General features: G+C 45.3%; 1 protein-coding gene across 2 annotated transcripts in view; it reads right to left on the minus strand.

Annotated features, from left to right (window-relative positions):
* LOC135385279 (ribosomal RNA processing protein 1 homolog A-like) overlaps positions 1–3674 on the minus strand; it is a 39117-nt gene extending 35443 nt beyond the window's left edge. The window contains exons 1-2 of one of the 2 annotated variants that reach the window (XM_064614493.1): positions 3409–3674; positions 2833–2912 (exon numbers count right to left, since the gene is read on the minus strand). In XM_064614493.1, the coding sequence (XP_064470563.1) occupies positions 2833–2912; positions 3409–3532 (204 nt within the window). In that variant the 5' untranslated portion in view covers positions 3533–3674. Of the gene's footprint in view, positions 1–1369; positions 1574–2832; positions 2913–3408 lie in introns of those variants that run through there. The other variant, XM_064614494.1, reaches the window with a different exon arrangement.
* Between the last annotated feature and the right edge of the window lie 8479 nt (positions 3675–12153).

A 12153-nucleotide genomic window follows, 5' to 3' on the forward strand; every position in this document is an offset into this window, starting at 1 on the left:
CCCTTCCTGTGGGTCTGCCGACAGAGGAGACCATAGGGAAGGCCATAAACCCTGTCCACATTCCGGTGTCGGAATGGTGTATAACAAAGGAGGTCAGTTCTAGTGTTCTACTAAGATCGGATTGTGCCCTTGTCGCGTGTTTTTCGTGGATTGACGGGTTAGTGGTGTTCCAGGAGACATGAATCACTGTCACCCCTTTTGTTAAAGCTGCTTGGGGGAATGTATTCGGAAGGTCAGTCCACTCGAATGTGGACCCGCCCCTGTTCAGTATTGTTCGTGCACTGGCAGGGCGGTCCTGTTCCGAAAAACATGAGGCACTGTCGGCCCTTTCGTTTAATCCGGGGTATGGGGAAAGTACCCGGGAAAAATAGTCACCAGATAAGCCGCACCTGCGGATAAGCCGCAGAGCGTCCGCGAAAAAAAAAAAAATCGCGCATAAGCCGCGGCTAATACGCGTGAAAATACGGTAGTTAAAACGTACACACACTGGTGAAAACTAACACACATTTCGTTGCCTAGCTCGCATGGCTATTTAAAACGTAGACACACACACTGGTGAAAACAAGTACGCATTTTGTTGACTAGCTAGCATGACTAGTTAAAACGTTCACGCACACTGGTGAAAACTAGTGCAAAATGAAACTTTCAGCAGTGCACAAAGGCATGCAGTCACAATACGCACACAGACAAACGTTGTACTTTCTGCACTGCCTGAAGAACATCACATCAAACTAAGGATAATTGTACCGATCTGAGCACTACACATGCGTAACAGGTTATCCCTTCCTTTTCTTGTTCTGCAGGATACTGTCAGTCTCTTCAATGCTCTGGGGGAACTTTGGCCATTTTGAGTTTGTGTCCTCCAGCAGAACGCTTTCACTCTCCACCTTTCCCGTGTCCTTTGACTTGACACCTTGGCAAATACAGAAAAATGTAGAATTCATAGTTCCCTGCTGCGGAATTCAGGATTTGCCGCAGCAGAAAAAGAAGCGTGACAGCCGAACCACCATGTTGCGTGCACGATATGGCTACGCAGCATATGGTGCAGTAAGCACTGGTCTCTTTTACGCTAGGTTGGTGGTATGGCTAAATGAAGTCACCATTTGAGTCGATCCGTTTGAGGGTGTTGTAGCTGAATTTTGTGTTTCTTTCTGAAATGAACATGAGCCCTCGTTCCATGATTCTAACAAAAGAACAGTCAGTTATGACTTGCTTTTGCTCATCGTTGCACAGTATGCCGGCATCACCGAGAAGACGGCAAAGGCAAAAAGAACAGCAAGAGCAGCAGGCTGCCAGACGCCCATCACCCCATCGGAGATAAGCCTAACGAGCCAAGTAACCTGTCGCTTAACACCTAACCATAACCAACCTGAAATTAAACCAGACTGTCTCGGATTGCCTGGCTTTGGATTTTGTTGGATATGAAGAGAGCTTCGTGGACGGGTGGATCGTGAGTTATGGCTGTAGCTCCCTTTTGGCAATGTCACCAGACTACTTCGGGAGTAGTTTGGCGCAGCTTTGATGTTGCGGCGCATAAAGCAGCAGGGCGCAGACTGGCACAGCACTTCCACCGCTGAATAAAATATTTCCCTGTTTCAGGTCATCTCCCTGTCATATAAACATGTGCTGCATATGGTCCACCTTCAAATGCAATATTGCCACAACACTTTCAAGTGCAACAAAGGTAGTACGGCTGTGGAACTACTGACAGATGATGTGTCCCCAATAGTACATGTTATTTCTCAAGCAAAATGAAAATCAGATCTAAGCAGATGTATCTATAAAACATGATTCCTTCTCGGTTTTTTTTTCAATTTTTTTCTTCTTCGTGCATCAGGGGAGGATGGGTGTGCAACGTGTTAAATATTGTGCTCAATTTTTTTAGATTGGTGTTTGAGCCAGAAGCCCAAAAACAGGACAAATTTTACGGTACCACTCCTCAAATTGGGTCAAGTATTTACACGTCACTTGGAGCCAGTGGCGTAGCCAGACCTCCAAGGTAGGGGGGGCTCGATATGAAAACTCGACCCACACATATACTTGTGCACATGCAAAGAGCGGATGACAAAAAAGGAACGAAAATAGTTGATTTGGACGTTCAAAATACGATTACATGTACAGGCTGTTATGACCAATGAGGTAGTGTCACGGAATTTGAAATGCTCATACTTTGAAAACCATTCAAGAGTGCTGCTTAGATAGACGCCATGAACTGCAAGAGCTTTCGCGATCGTCACTCTGGTCCCCCCTCCCACCGCCATATATTATGTTCTCCTCGGATTTGCACGATTTGCCTGGGTCGGTCCGTGGCAGGGGGGGCTCGAGCCCCCCCTAGCCCCCCCGTGGCTACGCCACTGCTTGGAGCATAAAATTAAAAGGGATATCAAAAGAAAGAGTTTTGAAAGAGGACGCCATATTATGCATTTCATATTTTCGCTGCGAATGGTCCGTGCTGGAGAAGGTCTTAAAAAAATATTAATTTTAGCATTCGCTCGTGACTTTGACATGACTCGCAAAAATAATTATTTGAAGCAGGACTACATCTTCGCGTAGTTAAACTAAAATTGAATGTGATAGTTCTTCGTTTGGTCAAAATTCAGTGGAATTACCCACTTGCGGGGAGGGGGGATATTCGTCGGCAAAGGTCAGCTTGCTTTTAAAGTAAAATGGATAGGGATCTCTAAAATGGCTAGACTAATCAATGCAAGCTAATGTAGGACAGAGAATGGTGTCTGTGCCAGCTTTCACGCGTATCCTGCTTCCTTACGTAGAGGCGAACAAGCAGAACGTGATACTAGCAGAGTCGAGCATGCAGCGCATCGCAAGACTTACTTGAACGAGAGGCTTGTCTGTCATCCACATGCAGTAGAAAAGACCCTTCCATAGCTTCATCATAGGCTCTTCTGTAAATCCTGAAATTTGGGGAAAATGTTTTGTTGAGTACAGCTTCATGATTATTGCGACTGAGTATGTGCCTTAAGAGACAAAATTCTTCTCTTGGTTTGAAGACACGCATTTTCATAGTCCCTCTGCGGACGATGCAGTTGCTATGTCACAAGCAACATCATATTTTCATTGAACATAAAGGGCAGGGACACACAAACTGGATGAGGCCTCTTGGCATGTCGTCGCTATGTCGTGCCAGTGTAGCGTAGTGGTTGACAGGACAATAAATAGCTGCGTCGTTAGGTTCCCGCCGCTGTCCGGCTTTTTCGATGATCGCCATGTTTCAATCTATCAGTTTCCCTGAATGCGCACAGTGGAACCGGCCTAAACAACAAGCCACCCAGTTTCCAAAACGCAAAATAAAATATTATGAAGACGCTAGCAATAACGCTAAAGAAGCGTATTTCGTGGTCACCCGACTAATAGTAATTAACTACACAGAATAATAGTGCTCAGCCTCACCCGTCTTCACGTGCACAGACTTTGTGGAGATCCATTTCATCAGCTTGGATACTGCTCTACGACGCACATTTGGCTCATTAGAAGCCAGGTGATAGGCAAAATTAACTTCTTCTGCCACTGGCATTATCAGGGTACTGTTTGCGGTTCTATTACAAACACGCTACTATCCTTATTTCTAGGTAACTGTCACGCTGTCACGCTACTGTTACACCAGGCGGCCATGAATGGCTTGTATCGATACCGCTCAAAGTACCGCTTGCACTGCCTTTGTGGAGAGCCTATGCCTATGGTATGGTATGGTCTGGTATGGTCTTGATGCTTGATGCCTTGAATAATGGAACGGTGGAAAGGCATTACAAAACTTTCGTTATGTCGTCTCCCGGCTTTTGGAGTATTTTCGCATTACAAAACTAGCAGATGACTTTAACCATAGGAGGCTATGCTTTAACTCAAGCCTGAGTTCGTAAGTTTTTATACATTTATTTTGTGATAAACAGATACTATGGTTTGATTATGGCGGGCTAGAGCGGATTAGTTTGATTAGCTAGAGTTTGATTATGGCGGGCCTTCTAGCCCGCCATAGTTTGATGTAGATCGAAAAACGGGTTCCAGAGCAAAACGAAACTTCGCAACGTAAGCCAACCTTAGCCACTGATCTCGATTGTAAAAGGCTGGATCGCGGATAGGGAGCGCGAGCGTGAAGAAACCGGCCGCCATCTTACGGTGCTCACAACAGTCGCCGCAGCGATCATGGCAACTTTTTGCAATTACGGTCGTACCAACCGTACTGGGAAGGTTACAGGACCTAAATTTATACAGGTGAGTCACTCTTTATCGAGGAATAAATAGGCGTTCATTCTGTATATTTAGTTGACCATTATGAAGTGTTTTTTTGCCCAAAACGAGCACTGGATGCAGGTTGCTTGATCGCTCTTCCGACGTTCAATCGAGCACACTTGCATTTTACCCGGCGGCAAATACAGTTTGATTGCATAATATGCTTGAAAGAACACGTTACACTACACAGGTAGTGTTGTTATCAATATATGTGCGAGCACTCGAGCGCTTTTTTGCATGCATTGCTAGCATGGTACACGGTGTTCTCTGCGGAAGCAAGTGCCACATTCATTTCTTTGAATTACCTTCACGCACAAGTTCGGTATTACGTCATAATGAGACCACGATTGTCACCTTTTTTCATGTATTGGTATTGTTTTGTGCCTTGGTTTGATTTGTGACAAGGAATCCTACGTAACGGTGGTGTGGCGCGACTTGAATAACGCCTTTGTCTGAGCTGTATCGTCAGCTTGTTACGATAGTAATAATTTGTAGCGTGTCGTGCTATTTGAAGCAGTTTTTAAGGGTGGTCTCTCAATACAGGTTTCGTCATGAGGGCTACCCAGTGAATAATCTGTGTAGTGTGATACGGCTGGGTGTACAGGTAAGTATCACGTTCCTCATCCACTGGTTTCTACTTTACAGGAAGGAACAACCTCAGTGCACGCACTGTGGTTAGCCTCTCTCAGTTTTGCATATTTTCTTACATGTTCACATCAGAAACACACCTTACACTTTAGGCTCCTTCACCCAGCAATATAAAAATTATAATTCTTTTTGGAAGAGTTCCCCATATTCTTTTTAGAATAGTTTTTCATCTTTTTAATTTTTAGAAGATACAGGGATTGTAAACCATGTTTTAAACTGATGTTTTAACATTTGTCCAATGTATTTATTAAACAACATATTCATTTTTAACTGGTTGCACCCAAACCACTGTTCTGATGTATTATTTCCTTTGTTGTCGATGCACCATAAAAATTGGAATAATCATCATCAATGCAGGTTACTTCACAGCTGCCTCGACATACTCAAGAAATGGGTGCAGAACCTGCGTAATGCCCACAAACTTTGATTACCACAGCACCTCAAGAAAGTATGTGTCACATGGGATTTTTAACATGGGATTCACAGTATATAATACCTTGTATTAACTGTTGTAGATCTAAGCCGTCTCTACAGTACACTCTCAGAAATTAAAACCGTGATAATTGTTTCAGTTAATAGGCATGCACATATATGCTATAAGAAGAAAATTATTTCTTGAGAATGCACTTCTCTGGCTACTGGTGTTGTTTACATCTACTGTTGATCACATTCATTTATCACATATTATATTCTTATATATATTATTATATTAACATATATTTGATCACATTAAATTCAAAATTCATCATATATAAGAAAATACCAGGAGGGAAGTTGCTATTCATTGCTCATGCTAACCTAAAATTGAGTGCTACAAATTTAGAGAGAGTACCTGTCCATTGTCATTCCTAAAATATATATTATCATTGTAGCAAGGTCATAAAACAATAAATGTAGTCTTTTGTGACCTCCCTGCACGTTCATTGTATCCTGAAACGCATAAGTGCAAGAAATAACTTGAATAAACTTGATGTTGTATAAACTTGATATAAAATGTTGAATAATATAATGTATGATATAAAATGTTGAATAAACTTGAACTTGTATATTCTCTTTACTCACCATCAGTGACCTTCTTTACAAAAGCATATCGTGTTAGATTTTTTTTGTTTACGTTTCACAGACGGGGTACACGAGGGCCAAAATGACAAAATCACAAGTGTTTCAAGCTCCAAATCGTCCTGCTGCAATTATCCTGTTGCAGATCATACGTGTGTAGTGCAAGAAGGCCCTTGCACATCAAAATGTCAGATGGGAGTCACAGTTAATGCAAAGTGGTTCCTATGAGAGACTTCGATGCTGAACAAAATTGTGCAAACTGCGGAAGGTGCCATAGAAGGTATTCAGAAAGCGTGTCTGGGGCTCGATCTTCAACTGGTCGTTATCCCATAACGCGCGTTAAATGCATCACTTTGGCCCGTGATTCGCCACGAGCTCTTGCGCGAGCCTACCAGAGCGGTTTTGGAGCGCGCGAACTTTAAATATAACGATAACGACAAGTTGAAGATCGCGGCCCTGGTCTCACAACGGTGCTACGACGCTCTCTTTTAGATGACGATGATACTCATTGGAGTTTCAGATGTGCAGCTGCATTTTTTCGAACGTGCTCCACATAACAAGCATGACAAAGTCAGCACTGGATAGCAGGCCCCCGTTCCCGTTCCTAAGCAGCTTTGCTCACGCTGCAGTTGTATTCAGCAAAAGCATGTGAGTACTGGAGAAGGACATTCAGTTTGGCACAACTGCGCCTGCAAATAATCAGAACAAATGAAGGAAGAAACAAACAAACATAGAAGGGCTGTACTTCAAAAAGAGGTAAATCTTCTGTCTCAAGGAGGTGTTACCACTTTTAAGTAACTTAATTGATTAAGCTTACATCACTACCTGATTAACTGTCCTAACGAGCGTGTTCTAATTGCGTGAAGCAATTAAATCACGCTCACAACGTATTTGGGCTGCTTCGGTGTGTCCATATTTGCGAGGCAAAGCACCGCAGTCGTTCACTAAAAGACACTTTCTGCGGCGGTGCTTGATATAAATCATACGAAACCGATACACGGCTAAAACGACGGCTGTGATTCTACAGAACGATCTCTTTCTGCCATGCGAGTATATCCTTTCCCGGACCGTTCTTTATGGAACAATTTTTGTCCAGAACGTAGCACGGGATATTACATACATGGTGGTTGTTAACCTCACATCGTTTCTTGTTGAAATATTGGCTGGGAAACGTACTGTAGTACAATCCCCAGCGCTGCACTGCTGTGACGGTCTAGTTTCGGAATGCAAAACATAACGTAATTAAGAATCGAACGGCAGGACACCTGTGAAACACTGTTAGGATACATCAGTATACTGGCACCTTACAAAATTGTGTGATGACAAGCAACGATCAACGCCTGCAGCGCAATAAATACTCACAATCTCCGTTGCCTCCCATTGTTTTCTATGGGCGCACACTGCGCTTTAGGGCCTCCCAACATGGCGGCCCGAATGCACGCCTCTCCCCCGCGAGCCCCTCTCCCATGCGCCATCCAGCCTTTATAGATAGTAGATAGAGATCAGTGACCTTAGCCTTACAGGGTTGCCAGACTGGGCTATAAACCGCCAAATTGGGCTACTTTTTGTGACATTTGGCGGGGTGTTTTTCATGTTGGCTATTTTTGGGCTATTCCAGCGTTTCACGCCCACGTGCTCTCGGGCGACAGCACACAACGACTGCCACCACGGTCACCCCTCTTCCTTACACTCTATGAAAGCTTTTACGTTTTGTAAGCACGTGGCAGGCACGCATATATTTGTGTTCCAGCATACGGAGCCTCCATGTGCGTCCCCTTTTCAGGCAGGCGACAACTCCGTCGTCTGCTACGAGCGCCTGCATTTTGACTCCCACATCGCATTGGGCGTCAGCGGCGCGGGGTTGCGTTTTGCTCGATTTTTCGCTACAGGAGGAGGGTAAAAGTGGAATGAAGGATACTAGTGTAGTAAAACTGTCATATATGCTAGTAGAGCTGGTCATGGGTTGTAAAATATGTTGTTGATGCTTTGTAAAGTTCGTCTAAACTCGTCACTGCACCTGCACACGCAGTAGTGTCTCGGCCAACGAATTACAATAGTAAACATGGGAATGTGTACAGACAACAGAAATATGTTAACTGAAAGCAGATTTTATTAAAACGTCTCATTCAAGTTCAACGCCTGCTGCCGTTTTGCTTGAAAACGACGTTGTTTTACCGACATGCTCCTGTCGCAAGTGCACCCTCAATCGCAGTTTTACAAATTTGCCCACGATTACATGATATAGTTCTTCTTTGTGTTGGTCACAAGCTGGAAGATTATTGTCCACGTTATTATGAATAAAAGTCGACACAGTCTTGAAAGGTGAGCGCATCGCATAAATGCGTTTCGAAGCAGAAATCGCTCTGAATGCCTCTTCACATGTGCTACGCTACCCGAAATATACCGAAGATTCATTGCACCACGTACGTGTTCACGAAGCTCAGTGAGCTTGTTGTGGCTTTCCGGAGATTCTGCACATAATCCGGCGTTGCATGATTGGCATAACCTCGTCGACTTCAGGGCACGTTTCACAACAAACCCGCCGATATGTGACAGGATATCGCACTCGGCACCAGTTACCTCTTCGATAAATACCTCCTCCAGGTCGCTGTCTTCATCCCGTTCGTCGGAGATTTTTTCAACTTGATTGCTCAGCAGATCTGCGAGGTAATCGCTGTCGTCGATGTTGTAGTTGCCAGTCCGTGGGGTGTGCAGGAACTGGCAGACAGAAATCAGTTTCAAGGCATGCTTGACGTCGTATGCGGTTGGTACAGGTTTTTTGAGCCTGACTACTGAAAAGAGGTTCTCCAGGCAGTCTTGGCTCAAACGTCCGGTTAAAAAGAATTCGTAGCCATGCACCTTCAGGGCCTCTTCGTGCAACTTCAGTACAACATCTGTCGATATAATAACACCGGCCTGAGCTGGCTTCCAATGGAGTGTCGCGCCCATCTTCATGTCACGAATGGTGTTACTTGTCAGTTTGAGGACGTCGAGAGCCATTGCATACTTGTCAGGATTCGCGTAGCTCAGAGCCAGATCTCGGTGCCTTGACGCCATAAACTTGAACCAATTTGCAATTAGCTCCATGAACCACGCCGTTGTCTCAGCTGTCACAGGAAGGACATCTTTTTCAATCAAGTATCGGATGGCTGGCGGTGCCTCACGAAAGAGCCTCACGGCTATTCCGACCTTCATTTTCGTGAAGTGGCCATCACTGATGTGAACATCAGAAAGTGCAGGGGCAATCTTCAACTCATTGCTTCGGTCGTAGTCTAGGACAGCTTGGACGTGTTCCACAGTCACAATGTTACTGGGCAGGTTGTTTGCTTTTTTTTGTTTCTTCTCCAAGTGTGAAACTGCGATGTGTCAGAAGCTGGGCCTTGATATTTTTCAGCACATGAGACGGGTCCGGCATGAAGAATAACTCCCGGTTGGCAAAATAAGGGTGAGGGACGGAATCGACAGTGTTTGAGTCTCGGTGGCTTGAAAATCCCAGATACCTCCACATGGATCTGTTGGCGCTGCCCATGTCGCTAGTCACCACAAGCACCTTGAAACCAATCTCTGAGCACAATCGAATAATTTCAAAAGTCTGATCTTTCAGCACCTGTCCATCAATTGACGCTCCGGTGAAGTGGTACGCTATAACTTGTTTCCATCTGCTATTCAGGCCTCCAAGCATGAATACCAACGCGTTCTTTGCAAGTTTCTCAGGCTGATGTGGCATAGTTACTGCTCCGAGCAAGACATCCTGGGAACGGTCGTGATCGAAGCCCTCGGTTATCTTCATCTCGTCAAGAAAAAGGACACAGTCCCTTTCAATATCGCTCATGCTCTTCACCTTACTTTCGAGAATCTTGAAAACTTCGTGCAAAATTCCAGGCAAGAATGCGATGTTCTGCAGTCGCCGAATCAGAGTGTGGTTAGACGGTAGAGGGTACCGAAGCGAGAGCAGCACTTCGTAACCTGTAGTTCCACAGCTGAATTTGATTTGCAGAGCATGCTTAATTGTTTCCACTGACCATGTGTTGCCCTTGTTATGTGGTCGAAGAGCCGCCTTCTTCTGATCTTCATTAAGGAAGGGCATGTTTAGGAGTCGCTGCAACTGCTCTTCTAAAGCTGCTACCCTTCTTCGCAGTTTCTTGTCTGTGTTTTGAGAAGCCACGTGCTTCGACTTCAGGTCTTCATTTTGCCTCAGGGCATCATGGAGAAGTTTTCTTAGTTCCGCAGATTCGAAGTCGTCACCTTTGGCTGGGGCACAGGCTGACGGTGGGACCGCCTCCCTGCTTTCATTGCTTGCATTATCCAAGCTCACTGTGATGTTCTGCTGCACAGGGTTTTCCTCGGCAAAATTGTTCCGGCTTGAAGGACCCATGGTAACGTCCGGAGACTGATCCATTGATTCCTGTTGGCTTCCTTTGGGGCATGTGTCGTCGCCAATTGCTGGTTCCGTTGTTTGTCTTACGCGGTGGCTTACGCCTCAGCGGCATAGCTGAAATGGAACGGCAGCTGTATGTGAGATCATGCCTATAACCAACGAGAGTCAGTCAAAAAGCATGCAATGGGTTCCACACAGCTAGGTACTCATGCCGAAAGTCAAACAAGGTTGGCACAGCATCCTGTCTGAGCTTCCTCCTCCCGTCTAGCCTACTCTGCTCAAAGGCGTCGGGCTCGAAGTGTTTCTGAAATTTAACGTAAATAACCACTGACCTACCGGAATACACGGTACACACTGCACGCTGCAAAGGTGCTTGCTTATACCTCGCACACGTACGAGCTCCTTGTTGGTTCCCATTCTGCTCTCTTTACTTGCGCGAGCCAAACATCTTTCCGCTTTTTTGATGCTGGGAAGCGATACAAACGCGCACCTTTCCGAGAGTGATTGGCACACTTGGGAGCACAGCACCCTGGCATTTTTCTGCACGACGTATCATGCGAGCAACGCGCCCTGCAGATCTCCACGCACGCTGGTCTTCGTCCGCCAACCGAATGTATTTGCTCAATCAAGTAAGAACTGCTCAAACAAGAGCGAACGCTGGTTCGCGACCTCTTTGGCCGATAAATCAACGACCTCATACCAACAAAACGGAGATTATCTGAGCCCTAGCAGTGGTTCTCAAATAAGTAAAGAAAAGAAAGAAGGAGCACTTTCATGCGTAAAGCCCGATGCAAAAGAACTGTGACCCGAACGCGGTACACGCAGGAAAAATGGGACGGAACAATAGTATTACCCGAGGTTTGTAAAGAGTGCAATAATCTTTTTCAAGACGCAAGCACACATGGAGCCGCGGAACGACAGGTTTCAGCAGTAATAGAGGCAGTTCTGACACGTTTGTTGCTCGCTGGATTTGAAATTCCAGACGGATGAGTTGCGATATTTGTTCCCAAAAAATACAATGACGCTAAGATACAGAAGAAATGCAATACATGTGCCGGATGGCCGCTCGAACGCGCAAAATGCACAGCGGGCAATCGGCAGTGCGTAGCAAGTTGGGAGTCAAAATGCGCGCTCCGCGCGAGGAGGAAAGGCGGCGTTGGCACGGTTAAAAGTTGTCTCCTCCCTGAAAAGCGGAGAAGCCGCAGCAACCCATGGAGGCTCCCTATTCCAGCACATAATGCACTGCCGTCTGTCGAGAGCAGACTTGTACGTAACGGGTAATTGCGTTACTAGTAATCAATTACTTTTTTTAGTAATTTGTAACGTAATCGATTACTTTTGGGGCCCAGTAATTTTTTGAGTAATTCAATTACAATTTTCAGTAATCAATTACCAAGTAAGCGATTACTTGGAAACTAAAGAATCAACATTGTTCGGGACGACGCACACACACATATATGGGATGATTCACCGCTGCGAGAAGACAAAACCAACTGCCCTCTGCAAGTTCGGTGCAAGGCAGCTGTCTTATCTCTAGGGCTTTTCCCGCAACAATTACTTACCCGAGGACCCCGAGGTCAATTGCCACAGTGTTCCGCACGTGTAGTGTATTTTTGAGTCCACTGTCCTCTCCCCATTCATGTGTACTATCTATCCGTAACCCGGCCTGTATGCAGTAAGTTGGACTGTAGGTTGTACCGTGAACCTGATGAGTCATTTGTGGGAGTTCCAGTTGGAGCTCTTTGCACAGAACTCTCAAAACTCTCAACCTCTCGACACATTTTTCACAGAACTCTGGACCCCGATAACCCCTTTTTTTTGTG

The sequence above is a fragment of the Ornithodoros turicata genome, chromosome 2, assembly GCF_037126465.1.
Source record: "Ornithodoros turicata isolate Travis chromosome 2, ASM3712646v1, whole genome shotgun sequence".
NCBI lineage: Eukaryota > Metazoa > Arthropoda > Arachnida > Ixodida > Argasidae > Ornithodoros > Ornithodoros turicata.